The 22,739-nt window shown below is 49.5% G+C and overlaps 1 protein-coding gene across 2 annotated transcripts in view; it reads right to left on the reverse strand.

Moving 5' to 3' along the window:
- Positions 1-380: 380 nt before the first annotated feature.
- CLPB (ClpB family mitochondrial disaggregase) overlaps positions 381-22,739 on the reverse strand; it is a 147,157-nt gene continuing 124,798 nt past the window's right edge. The window contains exons 8-16 of one of the 2 annotated variants that reach the window (XM_007173674.2): positions 16,530-16,607; positions 15,222-15,277; positions 8,919-8,963; positions 8,382-8,543; positions 2,563-2,719; positions 1,706-1,779; positions 1,415-1,534; positions 1,092-1,196; positions 381-700 (exon numbers count right to left, since the gene is read on the reverse strand). In XM_007173674.2, coding sequence (XP_007173736.1) covers positions 452-700; positions 1,092-1,196; positions 1,415-1,534; positions 1,706-1,779; positions 2,563-2,719; positions 8,382-8,543; positions 8,919-8,963; positions 15,222-15,277; positions 16,530-16,607 — 1,046 coding nt within the window. In that variant the 3' untranslated portion in view covers positions 381-451. Of the gene's footprint in view, positions 814-1,091; positions 1,197-1,414; positions 1,535-1,705; positions 1,780-2,562; positions 2,720-8,381; positions 8,544-8,918; positions 8,964-15,221; positions 15,278-16,529; positions 16,608-22,739 lie in introns of both variants that reach the window. The other variant, XM_057553322.1, reaches the window with a different exon arrangement.

Below are 22,739 nucleotides of genomic sequence, written 5' to 3' on the forward strand. Positions count from 1 at the left end.
CAGACCTCTGTGCCTGGGCCTCTGCATTCTTCTCCATTCCCAGTGGAGACATTCTGGGGACTCAGTTGCATGAGAGCCAGCAGAGGGTGGCAAGTCACAGCCTGGTCCCTGTCTTCTTCCAGCCAGATCTGTTCTCAGCTGCCATACTTCTGAGCTTCCAGGAAACCTGATAAAGTTCCAGAAACTCTGGGACATGGGGATCACGCTGAAGGACAGAGATAAGGGACCTCCCTCTTCCCCCTGCCTTGAAGGGGATGGAGAAGCAGCTCCTCTCCCAGAGACCTGTTAGCACATGTGGGGCCTACAAGGAAGGGATCAGGGTAGGGCAAAATTCCTGCTTTTGACTTTGGAGAGGAGTGAGAGGCAGGAGGAGAAGGTAGGTCGGTTACCATGCCACAGCCAAGGGGGCTTTATTAGGTGTTCAGGGCACGTATAGGCAGGTAGGTAGACGCTAGAGGGTGTGGCACACCTTCTCAGGGTTTAGTGGTGCCTGGATGTCCAATCTGTGGGTCTTGCTGTCCTTATCGATGATCTCCAGGCGCAGCTTGGGTGGACGCTTGTCAGCCTGGGGTGAGGGCAGTTCAGGACTCTTGAGTAGCTGCTTATCTGAGTCCTCCACAGTGATGCGCAGAGTGCAGCCCCCTGGCAGCAAGTCCTGCTCGTAGGCGGCCGCCAGCTGGTTCACCACACGGCGCTCCACCTGCAGGTGGTAGGTAAAGTGGTCTTCACTGCCAAAGCCTGGAGGCCCGGCTCTATCACTTACTGTTCAGGCAAGTGCTTACTCAAAGCTTCAGCTTTTTCATCTGCAAAAGGCTAACAACACAAGCTTGCAGGACAGTGCTAACAACACAATAATGTCAGTTTCTGAGGTTCTCAGCCCAGTTTCTCACACCGGTAGGGGTTCAAACTCAGTTACCCTCTAGGATAGGGGTTTTACTTGATTATATTGTTTTTGGTTCTGAAGGGGCATCTGCTCTGGCTAAGAACAATTCCAGCCTGTCTGGACAGGCTGGGAGCCCAGGGAATGGGTCTGGGGGCACAAGGGAGGGAGGTGTGGAGGTGCCTCACTTCTCTCAGGCTCCTGTGCTCACCTCATGCTTAATGGAGCGGGCGCCATAGTGCACGTTGTAGCCGTCAACCAACACGTCCGCCACCTCACGGTCCCAGAGCAGTGTGATGTTGTGCCTTTGCTTGGCCTGGGACAGGTCAGATAGGAACATGCCTGAATGTGGCCCAGGGCTTTCTATCTCTCAGCGCTCTGGCCTGAGGCCCGGGCCTGTGAGAGACCGTGTGCCCTATAGCCACTGGCCCCCTCTGTGCTCCTTCTTCTGGGGGCGACGCTCCCAGCCCAGTGTTCCCTGACTTCCAGTGGGCAAATGTGCCACCCCCACCCACAGGCAGTCCCCGTTCTTACTCTCTTGGCCCAGAAATTCAGCTCCTTGTTGACGAGTTGGATGAGCTCCGAGTGGCAGAAGGGGAGGAAGTAGACGATCTCATTGATTCGTCCCAGAAACTCATCTCTCCTGAAGTGAGCCTGTAGGGCCAGGTTAGGGATGGGGTGAACTCAGTGACCCAGAGGGTATAAAGGAATTACTGGACCCTACTGGGGATGATGGGCGTGGGAGGGTTTCCGTATCTTCACGATGGCTAAGGGGATCCCCCCCCCCAACCCCAGGCTCCAGCAGGAATGACAAAGAACTCTTACTTTTAGGATGGGGCGAATCACATTTTCCTTGAAGTTCTTAGAGATGGTGATCTTGTCACTAGTCTGGACATCCCCTGTAGAGACAGAATCATAAACCCAGGACCTTTGGGAGCTGTGCCTGCTCCTTCGCTCTATCCATGAAAAGAGCCCTGGTCCTGACCCTGACGGTCTGTGTGTTCCTGGTCAAGGTCTCAGGCTGTCTGGGCCTCAGCCTTCTCCTCACCTGCACAATGACAGGACTGGACTGGGTACCTTCTAGGCCCTTCCACTGCTCATGTACTGGTAGGAACTGTATGAAGGAGGGGAGGGGAGAGGAGAAGAGTCAGGACCAAGACTTGAGTCCTGACTTGTAAGTGGGCTGGAGAGTTCAATCCTAAATAGAAAGGTGACAGATGTGGCCTCCTGCCTGACATGCTCCTCCTTTCCACCTATGCAGAAAGGCTCCCTGGCTGAAAAAGGCTGTGCCACCTCCATACGGTTTCTGATCTGCTATGCCCTCAGTGCACCGAAGTGTCTCCATCTGTTGAGTGTGCATCCCTTCAGTCCCCTTAGGCCCTGGCCTCTTCCTGGCCCCACGCCCTGGTGTGGCTCTGTCCATTACTCTGTCTGGAGCCCTCCTGTCACCCAAGAGACTTGGGGCTTTCTTGAGGAAGTAGGGGCACCGTCTGTTTGCCTCCCTCCACGATCTAGTAGGGTGCTTGGTGTCTGGTCAGGGCCAGCTAGGGACAAAGATGCTACCAGGGCCCTCATCTGGCCCCAGGATCCCAATGCCATCCTGCCATCCTTGCCCCCAGGAGATGCGCTGGCGGCCTGGTCACTTGACCAGTTGCCCAGAGAGCTCGGGTCACGTGCTGTACCAAGGTTCTCGGCGATCCGGTTATGGCTTATCTCCAAAGCTTCCTGCCTCAGCTGCAGCGCGTGCTGTGCTATCTCGTCACTGCCCACATTGGAGGTCATGATGAAGATGGCGTCCTTGCAGTCGATGGTCTTCCCTTTTCCATCTGTCAGCCGGCCCTGGGAAGGAACCGTGACTGCATGGTCAGGGAGTGGTGAGGCTGGGCACCTCTCCCAGGAGCTCTCTCCAGAACCCCTGTGCCTCCCCCCTCCTCCGGCAGAGTCAGCACTCCCTCCTCTGGGGTCTCTGAGCACTGTTCTCACACCTCGGCTACAGTGCTCACCTGCTGGGAGTGCCCCAGGCGAGACTGCACCTGCTGTCTGGCATCTCTGAGGGCACCCAGAAGCCAGCCTGACTGTACATGCATCCATCCAACACACTCTCTTGGAAGCCCACTCTGGGCCAGGCTCTGTGTTGGGGCACTGGGGACTCACTGAGCCTCTGACATGCTCCCAGTCTAGAGAAGGAGTGAGGTCAGGAAACAAGCAGTCACAATTCAGTGGTTAAGTGTTATGATAAAGGGAAGGCCAGGCTGCTGTAGGAGGTCAGAGGAGGGTATTCTACAGGGTCATTGTGAGGACCAGATAAATGAACTGAAACAGGTATAATCTCTGCATCTTTGGAGCCATCCTTTGGCCTGGTTAATGTTCCTCCTTTAACCAACTTGGGAAGTTGCCTTGGAATCTTTAGCTTTTTCTAGAGGTGACACAGAAGAAAGCATCTTTACTAGAAACAGATGCACCAAGGAAAAGAAAAGGGGCAACAGTAGAGGGAGGAGACAGAAGAATGAGAAAAGTGGAGCTGTCCAGGGCCATTCAGCTCAAGGGCAAGGAACTCTGCCCACTCAGCAAACCTCAAGGCTAGCATGGTACAACAGCACTTTGCAGTCATTTATAACAAAGCAATAATCAGGACCCCACTGAGAGGAACTGATGGAGTCTGACTTTGATGGGCACATCCACTTCCACTATTGGCACCCTGCTTAGTGCTTTCCGTGCACTGTTGCACTCTGCCCACTAGAAGGTCGCTTTATGAGGGCAGAGGCTGGGTCTTGCTCTCACTGGGTCCTAGAACAGTGTCTGGCATATAGCAGGTGCTCAATACTTGCTTGCTGAATGCTTGAATCTTCACCACCCCTACAAAGAAGCTGAGGCTCAGAGAGGTTAAGTAATTTGTACAAGGTCTCATAGCTAGAATATGGTAGAGCTGAGGCTCTATTGAACTGTCTGACCCCAGAACCCATATCCTTCACTGTACACCAGGCTACTGGGGTCATACCAAAAGTGTGGGATAAAATGAGGCCTTGTGCAATTTTATTTCTCTAAATAAAAATTTCTCAGAATTCTGCCAAATTCAGTTTGCATCCTTTGATCCTGACTGGAAACAAGCTACCGGGACAGGTGTGGGGAGAGGCAGACCTGCCTGGGTACTCATCTGGGTTGCAGGCAAAAGCATAACTCCTGCCAAGTTTGAGAACATGGCTTTGGGGAAAGGTCACTGACCTCAGCCTGTTGGCGCCTGCCCAAGCCAGCGATGCTGGGCCCTGCCCCAGCTTCAGGTAACCAATCCTCCTCAAGTGTTTCCCTTTCCCTGGTGGCGAGGGCCTCACTCAAGGTCAGCCCTTCGTTCTAAAGCCAACGCAAAGGCAGACCAGCCCTGGCCCTCAGAGGTAAAAAAGAAAGGAATGTGCATTAACTGAGCGCCTACTGTGTACTGGGCATGGTACCAAGTGCTTTTCTGCCTCACTTTACATGGGACCTTGGCACAGGCCTCAGAAAGTGTTAGTTCCAAGGGGGTCTATTCAAAAGGGGCCTCGAGATCCAAGTCCTGGTCACTCTCCTGTCCCAGCCTTGGGAGGGACGAGGAGAAGGCAAGGATGCAAGCAGATGTTCCTGAGCTTGGCCATTAGCTTCCTACTTCACCCCCTGCTTATGGGTTACAACACGACAGAATCCACTAAGGGCAACTCTAGTTTTGGGGACCAGGTCTGCATACATGTGTGATGTGCCCAAATGTATGCAGATGACCCCGTGTGTGTTCGCAGAGCTCACCCCTGAGGACTGAGCACACACACTGCTGTTCTGGCCAGAGCAATAACCAGTGGCCATTTCTTTCTGAGAGATCAAAGCTCTGCTCATAACTGGGCCTGAGGATGGGTCCCAGGTGGGTGAGGGGAGCAGGTGCAGTGTATTACTGACCCAAAGGGTGACTTTCACACTGTTCACGTCTCCTTCTCCTCAGAGTCCCTGGCAAGAAAATGTGTCCCAAAGAGGGAGCTGTTGCTGTCCTGCCTCTCCGCAATGACTGGAGTGCACGCACCCTGGGTGGGGCGTGAATGCTCACCTCAGGGTTATAGGGGCTGCTTTCCCCCCGTTTCTGTCCTTGAAGGGAGGAGCAGTGGGTGGGCTTCCTGGGACTTCTGCCCTGTGCTACAGACTCTGGGGTCAACAGAGAAGTGACCTGCATTAGCTCTGCTTGGTGTTTTGGTGACAGCATTAGGGCTTCTGCTTTTCTGGGTCCAAGCTTGGGAGGTCTGGGCTGGGTGGATATGGGGGGGCTTCCCTATTCCCCGAGACTGGATCAGGTGCCCTTATAACTCCTACTTATCCTAGCGCAGCACTCACCACAGTGGCTGGACTGCTTTTTGCTGCCTGTCTTCCCCTCACTCAGAAACACTGAGGCAGGGACTGTCTGTTCTCCCTGTGTCCTCTGCCCTGCACTGAACCACATTCTCCTGGTTTGCCTCTTACTCTCTGGCAATTCTGTCTTGACTCTTTTTGGAGAGGTTGCAAGTGTTCTTACCTCTCTTCTCTGCACACCATATTCTCACTAGGTGAGAGATCTCATCCCTTCCTGTGGCTTCTGGTACTCTCTCTGTGCTGAAGCATTCCTGAGTCTCTACTTCTGGTGCAGGCCTCTCTTACACTCCAGACCGCTCAAACTGATGAGCGACTTCTTGGACATGTCCATCTGGCTGTGGCATCTCATTTTCAACAATTCCAAACCTTAGCTCCTCACCTTCCTCATCAATCTGTTGCTCATCCCCCTGTGTTCCCTGCCGCAGGCTGATGGCAGCAGCACCCATGGGTCACCCAGGCCAGAAATCCTGCCGCTGGTCATCCTTGGTCCCTCCCTCTCTCTCCTCACATCCAATCGCCGAGCCCTGCACAGTTGACTTTCCGGGAGCTCTCCCCATCCCACAGCCCTGCTTGAGAGCAGGCCTCCCAAGCTCTCGCCTGGACTCTTCAACAGTCTCCTCGCTGGTCTCTCTTCTTCCTTCTAGTCCATTTGCTCACTGCTGCCTGCAGGATCTTTATAAAGTGAAAACCTCATCATATTTCTCTCTTGCCTTAAGTCTTTAAAGGCTTCTTACTATTCACCAAAAAAATCCACACTCCTCTGCCTGGCATTCTAAACTGCCCCTGTCTACCTTATCCACCCTATCTCCACCATTCTATTCGCACTTTCCCTCTGTAGTCAATCAATACTGAACAGCTGTAGTTCTCTGCATATACCAGGCTGCCTCATGCCCCTGTGCTTCTGCACACTGGGTGTCTACTGCCGGCCCTTCTCCACTCTGTTCACCTGGCAAATACTTATTCATTCTTGGAAGGTTTGCTGAATTACTACTGAATTAAGTTAGTCAACAGGGCATTTCTCCTGGTGCTGTGGGTTCTGGGAATGGTTGGAGTGAGACAAGGTCTCTGTCCTCAAGAAGCAAACATGCATAAATCTGGCTAAGTAACCTCAGATGGCAGCTTTGGTCAATGGAACCAAGGGCATAAACATCAGAAACTGTAGTAGGTTGTTGAGAGCTGTAGGAAGGAGTTATTATCAACTCCCAAAGGTAGTCAGTGGAGTGACAGCAGCAGGGGAGGGGTGGACAGGGCTTACACACAGGGGTGGTAAGCATTTTCCAGGTGGGGCTGGTTGTGTTTCAGTCAGCAGTTGCCTTCCCTCTTTCTGGACCAGGAACCTCTCCAGGGAAGTGAGAGGCTGAACAGGCTGCTGTGCTCACCTTCCCTAAGCTGGGCTTTCCCTTCCTGTGAATGCTTCACTCCAGATCTACTGTTTGCTTTTGGCCTTGGCTGCATGGTAGTTACTATTTAAGCTGCAGGCTCTGGAACTGGATTGCCTGGGTTCAAATCCTGGATTTCCTCTCCCCAACTGTGTGACCATGGGTGAATTAGTTGTCTCACTTTACTTCAGTTTCTACATTGGTTACATGGAGTCAGTAATAATAACCATCTTCATAGGGTTGTTGGGAGGATTAAAGGAGTTCATACATGCAATAACAGCGCCTTGCACACAAAGTACAAAAATGTCAACTTTATCACATCTCCTTTCTACTGTCTACTAGGCAGGGAGTTCCCAAAGGGCAGGTTTGGGTCTGGTCCACAGCTGTGTACCTGAATCCCATCAAGAGGCTAGAAGGCAGCAGGGGAGGTGGGGGTGGGGGTGGTCTCAGAGCACAGGTGCGGGAAACAGAATATGTGACCTTTGAAGGCTTGGCCTTCATTCCTCAGTGGGGGTGGGGGGTGGGTCTCGAGACAGGGAGCAGATGAGAGCCTAGGAAGACAGCAACAAACTGGGGCAGGGGCAAGGATGCTGGGCCAGGTGGGAAAGGCAGTGGGCAGCTGTGGGGACATTTGGATCTGGTTCTTCCTGGCTTGGTACCTGATGTGCTATTTGGTCCAGGGGTATCCATTCCTGCATCTTGTTAGTGCACTTTGACATGGGAAGCAAACCTCTTTCCATTTTCCCAGGGCTGGAGGGGACTAAGTGGAAAGGTGGGCTGGACTCTATCCGGCCATGTGCTGGCTAATATAGTCCCTGCATGGGAGCAGATGGGAGGCCTCATCCCCAGTTCTGCAGGACCCCTGGAAAAGGTGGATGGCAGCCCCTCCCATGATCGTAAGCTCTCCCTCCCCTGCTCAAGATAAGGACTGGTACAGATGGGGAGAACTGGGGCTCTGGGACCAGATGTATCTGCAGCCCATTTCTGGCTCTTCCACACCGTAGGTCTGTGGCCTTGGGCAAGTCATTTATAACCTCGCTGAACCTCAGTTTCTTCATCTGTAACAAATGATTTATACCTTGCCTGGCTATTGTGATGATTAGCAAGAACGTCTGTAAAATCTTTAGCACAGGCCTATTACATAGACTGTGCTGAAAAAGACAAGTTGTTCTCATTTAGAGCTCATTTCACCAGTTAAGAGGGAGACTGTCCTTGCTTGTGACCAGCCTGGAGCTCCTCAGGAGAAGAGGGTTCCATGAACCAGGGCACCACCATTCCATCATCATGGTCATCAACACAGACAGCAGCAATGTTATTAGCATTTTAAAGAACTGGTGAAAATAATGGTTGACACAGGGAGGAGCAGGAGCTGTCTGAGCCAGAAAGGTTCTTGGAGCTTACTGGATCCAGCCTCCTTGTTTGTCACATGAGGTCCCTGATGCCTAGAGATGGAGCAGAGCTAGAACTAAAAATTCAGATCTCTCTCTCTCCCCTGGCACCTCTGTCCCATTCTGTCTCTTTTGAAGGTAGTCTGGGCAGTCACAACATTTCAACTCTTGGGCAGTGCTGGTCTTCCTTGGGTGCCCAGTCTGGGCCCTGGTCCAGAGAAGGGGTGAAGCCACACCTGCTAAGTGACTGAACGTACACACGAGGAAGCAGCAACTTGAGGAATGATCAATTCTGGGCCCCTGAGTCCTGCTGTTCACAGGATCCCCATACCTACAGGTGTCCCCAACTCCATCCCGGCCCAAGCTGACTTGCACCTCATCAAACAGCTGCAGCATGATGGTGAGCACATCTGGATGGGCTTTGTCCACCTCATCGAAGAGCACCACAGCGTTGGGGCACTGCTTCAGCTTCTTGGTCAGCTGGCCACCCTCTTCATGGCCAATGTAGCCTGGTGGGGACCCAATAAACTTGGCCACCTGGTGGAAGGAAGGAAATAAGTTAGGAAGGCCTTTCTATATTTTTAGTTTTCAATATGGGGCATGCAACGGTAAGATGGCTTTATATACTGTTAAGATTGCCTGTCTCAACAAGGACAATCAGGTTGTCTCTTTGAGTGGAAGGAATCCTGCCGTGATGGGAGAGCAGATTATCTTTTCTGTGTTTATTCTTCAGAGCAAATCGTATGCAAAACAGATCAGTGACCCTGCTGTGTACATATGCCCCCCGCAAAGGACAAATCCCAAGGCTGCTGGAATTATCTCAGACCTAAACGACAAGTCACATCAAAATAGCCAGGCAGAGTCCTGTTGACAGGCTCTCCAAACCACACTTCACCAAGGACTCTCACTCACCTCATGCCGCTCCTGGAACTCAGACATGTCTAGCCTGATGAAACCCTGTGTGGAAACAAGTAGGAGTCCATTTGAAGAAGGCAGGGGGAAGGATTAAGGAGGAGAGATCTCAAATATATTCTGGCTTTTAAGCCACACCAAGCCAAGATTTTCTATCCCATTTTCATGATATAGTTTTTTCTGGCTCCTTGCCTCCTTTTTCTGTCCACTCATCCCCCACGATTCCCTCATGCCCTACCTTAATAAACCCAAGTCGCGTTCCTGCCTTAAATCTGGCTTGGAATGTCTCTTTTTTCAGGCTTCTACTGGGTCTGATCACCACATCATCCACTCATCCCACATTTCCTGAGGGCATCCTGTGTCAAGCACTGGAGCTATGTTTCTGTTCTCCAGAAGCACCCAAGTGGTGCAGGCTGATATGGACAAAGTCAGTCACCATCAGTGTGGGATCATGATGAGATGGAGGGGAGCAACAAGCACCCAGACAGTTCCACGGTGCCCTCAACTTTGCAAGTCTATGTGGGCACATGCCCCTTTTTCTTTTTTTTAAGTATAGTTGATTTACAAAATTGTGTTAGTTTCAGGTGTACAGCAAAGTGATTCAGTTATACATACATACACCCACATATATACATATATATATTCTTTTTCAGATTCTTTTCCATTATAGATTATTGCAAGATATTGAATACAGTTCCCTGTGCTATACAGTAGGTCCCTGTTACTTACCTTTTTTATATATAGTAGTGTGTATCTGTTAATCCCAAACTACTAACTTATCCTCTCCCCCTTCCCCCTTTGGTAACCATGAGTTTGTTTTCTACATCTGAGAGTCTATTTCTGTTTCGTAAATAAGTTCATTTGTATCATTTTTTTAGTGTCCACATATAAGTGATATCATACAATATTTGTCTTTCTCTGTCTGACTTACTTCACTTAGTATGATAATCTCTAGGTCCATCCATGTTGCTGCAAATGGCATTATTTCATTCTTTTTTATGGCTGAGTAGTATTCCATTGTATATATGTACCACATCTTCTTTATCCATTCCTCTGTCGATGGACATTTAGGTTGCTTCCATGTCTTGGCTATTGTAAATAGTGCTGCAGTGATCACTGGGCTGCATGTATCTTTTCGAATTGGAGTTTTCATCTGTTCTGGACATATGCCCAGGAGTGGGATTGCTGCGACATACGGTAACTCTATTTTTAGTTTTTTAAGGAACCCCCATGCTATTCTCCACAGTGGCTGCACCATTTTTATATTATTCATTAAAAAAAATTTTTTTTTAATCACAGTTTTTTTTTTAAATAAATTTATTTTATTTTATTTATTTTTGGCTGCGGTGGGTCTTCGTTGCTGTGCGCAGGCTTTCTCTAGTTGTGGCGAGCAGGGGCTACTCTGTTGCGGTGCGCAGGTTTCTCATTGCGGTGGCTTGTTGTGGAGCATGGGCTCTAGGCGTGTGGGCTTCAGTAGTTGTGGCTCGCGGGCTCTAGAGTGCAGGCTCAGTAGTTGTGGCGCACGGGCTTAGTTGCTCCGTGGCATGTGGGATCTTCCCAGGCCAGGGATCGAACCCGTGTCCCCTGCATTGGCAGGCGGATTCTTAACCACTGCGCCACCAGGGAAGTCCCTACTTTTCTTTTAAACTAATAAATTTTTCTCATTTATTTACATGTTTTCACTTCATTTAAGAGCTATCCAGAATATAGCTTGCAGCCCTTCTCTCTCCATGGTTGGGCCTAGGGCTGATTTCCAGGGAACCGGCCCCCTGGGGTGAGGCCCGACCATAATTAGCCCCAGGGGAAGAGCACACCCTCTGGAGTGGGATTTGCGAGTTAACACAAGCAGAATGCCCACTTCTTTTCATGAAGAATTTAGGGATTTAGGGCATTATAAGGGCATTCAGAGGCCCTGTCTCTCCACCCAGATCAGGGTTCCCCAGAGACTCCTCAGGCTCCTCTCCTACTGGCACATGCTTCCATCTAAGAGAACGCACCCACTGCCTATGCTTCTCCTGAGAGCTGGGGATGAGGGAGGGTGCGCCAAGACCCTGAGAGGGAGGTAGCTATGTCCGAAATCCAGGCCATACTCTAGTTCGGTTGCTGGCCAGAAATTCAGTCTGTGATGTATTCTATTTTTTTCTCTGTCCTGTCACTCTGTACGTGAGGTACAGGGTGGCAGAAAGAGCCCCAGGCTTGGCTTCCAGCCCCAGTTCTCCACTATCTGTGTGGCCTTGGCTGCCTTCCCTTCTGGAGCTGCAGTTTCTTCCTATATACTCAGGCCCTTATGCCCTCTCACTGTTTCTCCTTTATGTTATGGCCTGAGGAGAGGACCTAATCCAAGAGGTGGGAAAGGCCTTGGAGAAGATCTTAAGGTCATGAGGGGGTGATCACTGTTATCAGAGGACATGGAGCATTAGCCAGCAAGCATCTTCAGAGGGACCCAGGCAGCTCGGCCAAGAGAAACACTGGCTTCAGGAAGCGTGGGAAGATAGACATGGGGAAGCTGGGAGTGCTGCCCAGAGGGAGCAATGGGCTGAAAGCCACGAGATGGGTATCTGGATAATAGGTGACACTCACTGGGCGCTTACTATGTGTCTGGCGATGTTCTAAATAAGCAAGCTATAAAGGGCTTAGAATGTGTATAAGTCTATGAGGTAAAAGTACTATTATCATTCCCACCTTACAGATGAGAAAACCGAGCCACAGATTAAAGTAACTTTTCCAAGGTCACTCAAGCTTGACAATCTGGCTCCAAGCCTGTGCTCTTAGCCACTATACTCCCCTGTCTCATATTTCCCACTCCATCAATCAGCTGGGCTCTTAGCATCTTCATTTGAAGGGTTCTGAGCTTTGTGTCCAGAACCAGTGTCAATCAATGTCCCAAGGTAACAGGGAGTATAACTTCAGTGCTCACTTACGCTTATGTCAAATTACCTGGGTTCTTATCCTAGTCCTTCTACTGATTTGCTGAGTAACTCTCAACAAGTCTAAGGGCTTGATTTTCCTGGCTGGAATAATTTTGGTTTTCAAATGATCTTACCTTAGGGTTATCTAGAAGTGAGGCAACAATAATAACAATTATATCTAACATGTACTGATTGCTTACTATGTGCCAAGAATGGTGTTTAGCATTTTACATCATTATCTCACTTAACCTTCATAATAATCCAATGAGACAGGCACCATTATTGAATCCATTTTACAGATGAGAAAACTGATGTAAACAGAGATCTCAGCCAACTCCACAGAGTAGTTTAGTGTTGGACTCAGAGCCCTGCTCTTGATCCCTTCATCATACTGCCACTATAACTGCAGTCTTTAGGGCTTCACCACCCTACTTCAGGATGAAATCACAGAATGCCATTAAGGTTTTTTCTCAAGGATTATTAACCCTAATAATGGGAGTTAACAAAGCTGCTCAATTTGGGAGAAATAGTAGAGGTTAATGAGAGAAAAAAAATAAGCTCACAAGTCTGGTAAAGAAATTATAGGACCTCCTTGGTGGCACAGTGGTTCAGAATCCACCTGCCAAGGCAGGGGACATAGGTTTGAGCCCTGGTCTGGGAAGATCTCACATGCCATGGAGCAACTGAGCCCATATGCCACAACTACTGAGCCTGCAAGCTGCAACTACTGAGCCCGGGTGCCGCAACTACTGAAGCCCGCATGCCTAGAGCCCGTGCTCTGCAACAAGAGAAGCCACTGCAATGAGAAGCCCGCGCACTGCAACGAAGAGTAGCCCCCGCGCACAGCAATGAAGACCCAACACAGCCAAAAATAAATAAATTAATAATAATAAAAAAGAAATTATAAAAATGTGCAAACAAGTCCTTGTGAGGCAGCCAGGTCTGGAGGTACTGTGACTCTTTACAAATGAGGAAACTAAGGATCAGAGAGCCAGAACTCGAATTCAAGTCACCGACTCCCAGGTCAGTGCTCAGTCCTCCCTTACACTGGGCCCTGTACATGACACTTCCCACACATCACTCTGTGGGTCCTGGCGACGTCAGGTACCCTGGTTAGACAGCTTACAGTCCAGAACCCTCAGATTTTGAAGGCACGTCTCAAACATGCCTGTTACATGGCCAGAGAACATCTATGCTAGACATAGATGCTGTAATGAGTTGGTCCTCAGGGCTGGTGAAGGTAGAAGTTTTATAGAAGCAACAACTATGATTTAAAAATAAAATACATGGTTATATTGGGCTTCTCATGCCTCTCATCTCCCTATGTGACATGGGGACAAATGGACAAGTTTATAATCTAGCCTCCTCTTGTGGCCGAGAACAACAGTTTTGAGACAAGTTGAGAGACTGGATTCTGATTTTACTTCTTCCCCTAACAGGTGACTTTGGACCCTTAACGCTGTAGGGTCTCAGTTTTCTCATCTAAAAAGTGGGTCTAATTTAGCATTTATGCTATCTTCCTTAGAGGATCAAATAAGACAATGGATGGGAGTACTGCTGTGGAAAGTACGGCGTGATGAATAAATGTAAGACAAGGGATAAGGCACTTACTGGGTGCTAGAGCCTGTGTTCTCTGTGATTCATAGTATCTCACTTGATGCTCATGACAACCTTAGACACAGGACTGATTAGCTTCACTTTGAGGCAAGAGCTGAAACTTAGAGGGGTAAAGCAACCCATCTAGGACCAGTAGAACCTGAGCCAAGGAATGGCTGACTCCAGAGCCTGGATCACCCAGACCACTGCCTCCAAGCGGTGACGGTGTTAACTCCGTCTCCTAGGTGAGGCATGTACTGAAGGATGCCATCATCAGCTTTCAGGACACCCTGCACTGGTGGAAATCTGTCTCTTGTTTAGATGCTCCAACTGAAAAATGACTTGCATCATCAGTCTTTTATCAAGCCCCTTCTCCTTTCTACACCAGCAAGTCAGCAGATACTTTCCTTCTACTTCTACTGTGTATGAAGACATATTAAGACAGCTTGGATAAGGAGATTATGATTTGTAATTAAATATTAACCTTTCTGACAGTATTAAAATTAAACCACTCGGAATTCTTCATCCCTAATCAGGTGGTTCCTGCCCGTAACTGCATCTTCCCTAATAGTCTTGCTAGTTTATGGCCCTCTCCAGAGTGCTAATTGTTTCAATCGCTGCCAACCTGATGAATTGTCTTAAAAATGCTATTTCGGTTGGAGCATATTAGCATGCCATGCGCTGCTTCTTGCCTGCCTGCCTGCCTGTTGAGTGGGTCTGCTCTAGCTTTTGAGACAGCTCACGGACAGCTACTGGCAGAGTCAGTAGAAGGGTGCTATGAATGCGGCTCAGAAGGACACAGCCTGAGCTACCTTGTTTCTGTGGCTGCCAGGCCCTCAGGGAGGTGGTGAAGGGGGAGCTAGGCAAAAGCAGGATAGGAGGTGGCCAGGACTCGGTTGCTGGCAGTTTGGCTGGCGGAGGCCTGGGCAATTCCTCATCACCTCAGCTGGGGAGGCTTTCCACAGAAAGTAGGCAAGGGCATCCAGGGTCGTGGGCAACCTGCGATGCCTCCACACTGGGAAGGCCAATAGGAAGAAGAATGTGTGGCTTTAAGTTGAAATGTTTCTGCAATCTCCAAGGACTGCTCTGACATTTCTCTCTGTGTGAAAGTATTTCCTGTCAGTCTAGAAAGTCAAACTGAGCAGGCCTTGGAAAGCCAGAGTCTGAACAAGGGGATGGGCACAGCCCTGTCCTATGGAGAATCCAGGCCTCTGGGTCATGGGAAAAAGGGGACTGTGACCACCTCATAGCTTAGGGCATTAAGAAATCATGTTTAAAAGCTCATGTAGAATGGAGAAAAGCAAATCCTCTTATTTCTACTTTTCTCCTACAGGTCTGAGACTCCCTCTAGCATGGCCTTGATGGCACTGGACAGTAGTGATAGGTTTCTAAAGCTGTCTCCCCCTCAAGACTGAGCTCCTCAGGGCAGGGGAGTGTCTTAATGAATGCTGTATTATCAGGATCTAGTACAATACCCGGCACAGAGTAGATGCTTAGAAATGTTGTATAAATGAATCTCACTGGGTTCTTCCAAGTGCCTCAAGAGCCAGGCAGGGCAAGGATTATTCATCCTATTTCACAGATGAAGAAATTGAGGCACAAAGAGGTTGAATAACTTGCCCAAATTCCTGGAGTAATTGGTAGCCAAGTTGGGGCCACAGCTGAGGCCTGCTTCCTGGGCCAGGGCCCATCTTTTTGATTGGCTATTGCCAGATTCAGGGAGCCTAGGATTTTTTGGGCTAGCAGGAGTGGTGAGCTCTCCATGGCCTGCCGATCGGGTGTAGATCCCAGCCCTTACCTTTTTGGCATCTCTGTGCATATATTTGGCTGTCTGCTTGGCCAGTTCTGTTTTTCCTAGTAAGAAGGAAAAGAGAAGTGTTGGGTTAGGACCAGATGACTATCTCCTGTGATAAAAGAATATTAGAAATGCATGGATGCTGGAAATAATGTATGTTATGGCTGGGAATGTTAAGGCTCAGAGAGGGTGAGTGACTCTCTCAAAGTCACGAAGGGAATTAATGGTAAAGCTGGGACCAGAATCTAAGTCTGCATTGCACCTTGATTTTTCTGTGGATGGGGACTGAAGCCTTTTCTCTACAGCAGCATCCTAAGAGTGAGAGGTTGACTCTTACAATCCAGAGCCACCCTGTCCTTTGAAGCCCAGCATAAACCTTGCCTCTCCTAGGAGCACCCTGACTTCCTGGCTCACTGCACTGTATCTCTCTGGACACCCACGGTCTTGCCATCCAGCCAGGCCCTGGAGCCACGGGCCAAATAGAGGCTGGGAGAGGATAAAAAGCACCTCTCCTTGGCTTCACAGCCTTGCTTTGTAACGAAAAGAAGGAATGATAATACCGAAGTGGTGGCTCTGAAGGGCCATTTGGCATGACGGTCAAGCCTTTGGAAGTCACCATCTGGTATGGGTCAAGTTCTATAGTATCATGTGAGGTGATGGTAACCCTTTGGGACCCTACATCTGAGGGAGCACCCATGAAGATGCTGAGAGGGGAAGAGGAGGCAACAGATGCATGAAATTCCCTATCAAGACAATGGGAGAGAAAAAAAAAAAAGACAACGGGAGGTGGTGGTGGTGTGGTGGTGGCAGTGGGAAGTATCTGTGAGGGCAGAGAGTGAGGGGGTGAGAATGCCTCAGATAATCCAGCCCAAATGGCTATAAAAATCCCCAACCCATTTCACCGCAACCAATTATGCACTTAGCACTGTGCTGGCCATCAGGGGCTTTCTTTAGCTTCCTAGAGGGTTATGTCCCAGGCTACACTAGATAAGGCTGGTGCACTGGGCAGTGGAGGTGGTTCAATTCCTAAAGGGCAGCCTCTGGGGTTGCAGAGTGGCTGGACCAGGACTCACAGGACCCCAAGGGCCTGGCCTTCCAGGTGAAGTAGGCCCTGCACCACAGCTTCCAGAGGAAGGGGCATAATTCCAGCTGTTCCTAATGTGACAGATGATCCTCTTGCTGGCTCTGTAATTTGGAGGCAGTTGTTTTGGGAGCTAGATTTGAACGAGAGGTGGGTCGTGTGACTCTGGCCCATAGCAGCTGGGGCTCCCCCAGCTCTCCTTCCCCACAGGCTGATCTACTCCCAGTTACCTATTCCAGATGATCCCAGGAAGAGGAAGACCAGAGGGTGTTCTTCGTCGTACCAGCCATTCTCCTTCCTCCGGATCGCTATGGCCAAACACATAAGAAGGGAGGACAGGGAGGGAGGCAGATAAATCAATGACACAAAAGGCAGGATAATTATCACTAAGTATACAATATGTTTTACTGCTCTGCGCCCACTCAAAGTCCTCACTACCATTAGTGCTGCCTAATCTGATTAGCTGGCAAGGCCCCTAGAGACACCTAATCAGGTTAGCATGGATTTGGAAAGCTGCCCAGAGCAGATTTCGGATAAAGTTTTCCAGGATGAGCACTCAGCGTTGCCAAGGAAACTGAAAGGCGGGTGGATGGTGAATGGAGGTGAAGGGGGTGGGGGGCTGGTGAAGGAGAATTCGAGAGGAACTTTAGCTCTCCACTGGTAACCCATCTACTCACCACTGGTGGGAGTCTGAGCCTGCCCCTATGCAAATGGGAGAGGCAGAAGCCCATGGCAGGCCCTTGGGGATCTGGGGTGTGAGCTCTGAACTCTTTCCCATTTGGGGGAACTAAGGTCTCGTCTGCTGTTAGGAAATACAGTCAAATGAACTTTCTGGAAGCCAGTGAAGGGTAGTGTGGAGCTCAGGGCACGGAAGGGTGAGCCACTTGGTTAGCACCTCCACCAACATGGCCTCCACTGGGCAGAGGTGGGGGAAGGGGAATAAACATGTACTAGGTTCCCCGGGGCTCAGCTCTGCTAGAGTGAGTGCTGACCTCTCCTCTTCAAGGGTTCTATGTGCAAGATGAGGAAATTAAATGCCCAACCACAGAGTGGGAGAGTCAGGCTCAGAAGCATCACTCAAGTATAAGAGTAGGAACAGAATGAGGCAGAACCATCAGAAGAATCATTTATTAAACATGCTATCTGCTAGGCCCAATGGAAAACCGGCCAACATTTTATTACTCAAGACCCATACCCTGAGTGGAAAATATTATTTTCAACTCCATCATACTGAACAGGAAACTGAAACAAGAGATAAAGAGCTCTGCCCAAGTCACACAACTAGTAGATTACCAGCTGACTGGTGGAGATGGTAAGAGTTGCATCTCTAAACCTGTCTTTTTTTTTTGTCACATATGGCTACTTACAAAAGCTAGTATCAATTTGGGTTGTGTTAAATGGAAACATGGCCGTCAGAATAAGGAAGGGGAGAGACCGCTGTGCAATGTCAAGGTCATCCTGCAGATGGAACAGCATATATGGTCTGGTCCCCAGAGTGTTGAGGGGAGATGAGCAAAAGGATATATGTTAGAGGACAAGGCTTGGAAACCAAGTCAATGGAGGAAGAGTTGACAGTCTTAGGGAAGCATCGTCCATTCTTGAGGTGCAAAGATCCTAAATGCTATATATACTGTGTGGTATAATCTGTGTGGTTGGGTTTCAAAGAAGCAGCTAGAGAGATCAGGGAAGGCTTTTGGAAGAAGTGGGACTGATGACAGATCACAGAGACTGGGTGGGGTCTGGAGGGGGCAAAAGCGGCAGCATGACAGAGGTGGAGAGACAGGAATGAACATGAGTACTTGTGGGTGGGATCAGATCAAAGAGGTCTCGAATTCCTGTCTTAGGAGTTCAGGTCCACACTGTGGGCTTTCTCACCTCAATCTCTAATGCTTCTACCTAAGATACTTTCTAGTTCTGGCCTCAGCAGAAACAGAAACTGTGCAACCTCATGGACACCAGACTAGCCACTCTGTCTGCCCGGGAGATACTCCCTGAGACTCCTGAGAGGGGCCTGAGAAAACACTCAGTCTAACCTCTCCCTTGGGCTAGGTCTCAGATCATCTCTAAACTGACTGGCTTGGTCCTCTGGAAGGCCTGGCCATGATGGGAATCCACAGGCCTCATAGGTATCTGAAGGCTGGGGATGAAGATGGAGAAGTCCCAGCCTGGTGAGAGGGAACTCCTAGTGTCCTGACAGAAACAAGACCCCGTGGGTGGGGGTATTTGGGGAGGTGGAGATACTGTAAAATGGCAAAGGCTAGACTTCTGTGAACATTATGTGTGGATGTGTGTTGAGGCCAGGGTGAGAGAAGGGGTCATATGAAAGGAGTCACACTCTTCCAAAAGTTGGCTAAGTTGAGAATCTACGTTGGAAAGAAGCTGAGCAAAAACTGGATTCAGGCTTCATGGGGGTATTTGGGGAGGCAAAAGTATCCAGGCATCACTCAGACAGGTGGCCTGGGGGACCAGGGTTCCCCAGGTGTCATGAACCTGAGGTTCTGATCTTGATTTCTCTTTCAGGAAGCTTCCCAGCCCACCAAGAGCTGCATGCCTCTGGGCTATGCAGTTCAAAAACACCATGGAGAATGCGGAATTGGATTACGCCAGGGGCCATCTTTTCCCCCTTCTTTTCTAATAATGCACCTGGGAGAGGGCTCTTTATAATGCCAAGCAGACTCCACTGCACAGCTGTCCCTGGTCAATTCTGCCAGACCCAGGGCATGAGTCTGGGGTGGGCTTAATCTGGGCTCCCCGTGAAACAGGCAAAATGCCAACCATTAAACAATTACAACTCTGGATATTTCTAATAATATCTGAAGAGAAAAATGGCCAAGCAGATGGCGTCCGACAGAATGAAAAATGGAAGCAGCTAGGAAAGACTGGGGAAGGCGGGCCCTGGGGTGTGTGGTTGGCAGGGTGGCTGAGGACCAAGGCTGGGCGCCTTAGGGTTCTGACAGGCTGGGGCAGAGGCTGGGACAGACAGAGACCTGGATAGGCCCATTTGGGATGTGGCCACAGGTACTGGTGCTCTCACTGTGGACAAGCAGATGCAGCAACTTCCTCTGCTAGCACTTCAGAGTCTGTAAAGAACTTCTGTAGACATAACTTCATTTGAGGCTGGTTATGAACCCATGAGGCTGGCAAGGCAGGTAACTTGATTCCCATTTTACAGACGAGGAAATATATATAAAGAAGTTAGGTGACCTGCTCAAGGTTACACAGGTAAATAAATGAACCTGGGCTTTAACCCTGGCTCTGGCTAGCTCCTGAGCATGAACTGGTGCTTCAGGAGTTTAGAGAAAGGAGTTGGCTCTCCCCTACCACAACATCTCCTCATTCCCTCACCTCACCTGGAAAGCCACCCTGCTGCAGTCTTCCAGTCTGGCTGGCTCAGCCATTCCATACATGGTCTCAGGGGCCCCTGCCCCTGACCATATCCTGACCCCTGCTCTCTGGGCTTGAGATGGTGTCAGGTCCCCTGAGCAGGCAGCTCAGCCCCTTCTCTGGCCAGTCCCATCTCTGAAAGCTCCAACAGGCTTGGCAGCCTCTCCACATGCTGAGCCAGCTCCAGGGCCTCCTTGCTGGGTTCTTCCCCTTACCAGAACGTCTTCTCCTGACCATGTCAACCACTACCAGACCATCCTAAGTCTCACCTGCAACAACTCTTTCCTGTTTACTCCACCACATCACATCTGCTCCATTAACTCCTATGTTCATCTATGGGGCAGTATGGTGGAGAGGGCAGGAGTTACAGGACCTAGTTTGGAGTCCTGGCTCTGCCACTTATTAGTTGATTGACTTTGAGTAAAACACTTACTGATTTAGAGGCTTGGTTTCTTCATCTATAAAATGGGAAGAGCCATACATGCTCAGTCAGCCCCACATGAAGATTAAAATGAGTTAATGGCTATAGTATTTTATAAGTTTCAAAGAATGGAATAATAATAAAAATAATGGTGGTCATAGCAGCAGTAGTGGCAGCTGCCATTAGCTTTGCCATTTTACAGATCTCTCTTTCATCCTTACAATAATTCAGAGAAGTAGACATTACCTCCATTTTACAGAAGAAGAGACTGAGGCTCAAAGAGGGGCAGTGGAACAGGTTTCATCTGTCTGTGCCCTCGTATCAGGGGGAGGTGTGCCCCAATCTGTGTATTCCGTGGGTGCATGTGCTAGACATTCTATTTCCCAAGGGACTCTTGCCCATCACTGGTTTAATGTGTGCTGACTAAATGAATTAATTCTTGGTTTTTCTGGAATCACAAGTGGAAAAGAACAGACACTTCAACTCCTATTTTACAGAGAAGAGTGAGGCCTGGACCCAAGAGTCTCTTATGGCTTCAACTGGTTACTACTACTACTACCCTTGGGTGAATAAGGTTTCTACTCTCTTCTTAACCTCTCTCCAGGGAGCCTTATCCATTTGTTCAGCAAAAAAGCTCTGTGTTGAGTGCTGGGGCACCTACAAAGAAGCCTAAAACAAGGTTTGTGCCTTTTGGTTGAACGCTGCTATAAAAACTGTGGGTTCCAAGTGGGATGGGAGCACTGGGAGAAGTGTGGGAAGAGCCATTTGTGCCTGAAGTATGAGGGGGAGATGGCCAGGCAGTCTGGGTATGAAGGGACATTCCAGGAGGAAAGCCCTGGTGTGTGCAAAACCAAAGTGAGACAAAAGTACTGCCTCCTCCTCCCATGCCAGGCCTTTGCCTCCATCTAGCTCAAGGTTCCGGGGGAGTCTGGGCAGGCTGACTCATCTTTCCTGATAAGTTCTGGTGATGCAGTGGGAGAGATTTTTTTAACCTAACTGGAACATGTTTGTTCCACGCTTGTGCCACCTCCTAGGGAAACCTGTCCTTCAGAGGGACTCCATGGCTGAGTCATCTAAATGTCTATTAGCAATTTCCTATCTAAGCTTACAGGTTCGAGGAGCACAGCTCAAGAAGTGTCTGCTGACTGAGTGGATACTGGTGCCTTGGGTTTGGTGGATGATGAGAGAGAGTTCTCTTCTTAGTCTGTAAGGATTAGTCATTCTGAAGACAAACTATTGCTACTAAGGGGTTACGTATTAAAATTGCAAAAAACAGCTTTTGTTGAGCCCACCCATTATATGTGCCTGTGTGCATGCTGTGAGGTAAGGGATCCCTGAAGGGAAGACTGGCACCCTTCCAGAAAGAGGCTGAGATCAGAATCTGTGCTGAGGAGAGGCAGAACGTCAAGAAGGTCTCAGACTTTGTTCATTTGAGTTCACTTGAGTTCAACCTTTTACACACCTGTGTACCAACCCTGGGGAAACAGACCTGAATGAGAGGTAGTTCCTGACCTTGGGAGGGAGAAAGACATACAAACTGATGCCATGTGGTAAATTCAGTTTAAAAAGATGTCCACAGGAAGCCCAGAGAAAGGGCCCTGCACCCAGGTGGAGGGCTAAGGAAGGCTTCCTGGAGGAGGCCTGGGTGTTGAAGGTCCCGGCAGGTGAGTGGAAGGGCAGGGTAGTCCAGACAATAAGAACAACAGGCGCACAGGAGGGACACCTGGAGTGGTGAGGTGGGGAAGTGGAACTGTAAGAAGTTTTCTAAATCAGTCACTGCCTCTCTACAACTCAGGGATGACCTGGATGTATTTCTCAGATTAGAAACAGGACTCCAAGGGAGGGTCCAGAAAGGTGCAGTGCTTAGGAAGATTACATTTTTGGATTAGTCAAAGAGGGACGTGGAGCACAAGACAGGATGGTGCGCCTACTGTGTGCACATGGCTGATGTTGAGATTCTGAATTCAGGCCAGACCTTGGAAGAGCAGTCAAGGTGGTAGAGCTCCCCGGGGGAGTTCATGGGCTGGAGTCAACTGGGACCAGATGCAATGGGTTCTGAGGACAGGCCCCTGCTCAGAGGGAGCGACAGGGTGTGCAGGATGACCTGCTGCCCAGAAAAAGCTTCTTGGAGCAGGTCTGGGGAAAAGGGGTCAAAGGCTGAGTAGTACGGGTGTTGTAATTAACTATTTTGCTACAGTCACATTCCTAGTATGCTTGTGAACAACTAGAAAGCAGGCTTACAGCTTCTCTTCTTTCCTCAGAGCACATCACAGAGATGGACAAAGGGCCATACCAAAATAATTAATTTGACAAACTTCACTAAGCATCTACTTCGAGCAGAGTGCTGTGCCAGGAACTGGGCAAACAAAAATGATTCAGTCATGGTCTCTGCCCTCAGGAGTCTACAGTCTATTGCTCCTGAACTGAGTTAGGCTAAGTAAAAACCAGCCCGAGTGTGGGAGACGGGCAGGGCTGGGGTGGGGAAGGGGCCAGAAGAAAGGGAATTACAAGCAGAGAGGGCAGCATCAACAAATGCAGGCAGGAGATCAACACAGCACATGCAGAAGCAGCCGTTTTGTGCAGTGCCAAGTGGGGACGGGTGGGGGCAACCGAGGAGTGGGAGCAGCAGGGGTGG

The sequence above is a fragment of the Balaenoptera acutorostrata genome, chromosome 9, assembly GCF_949987535.1.
Source record: "Balaenoptera acutorostrata chromosome 9, mBalAcu1.1, whole genome shotgun sequence".
NCBI lineage: Eukaryota > Metazoa > Chordata > Mammalia > Artiodactyla > Balaenopteridae > Balaenoptera > Balaenoptera acutorostrata.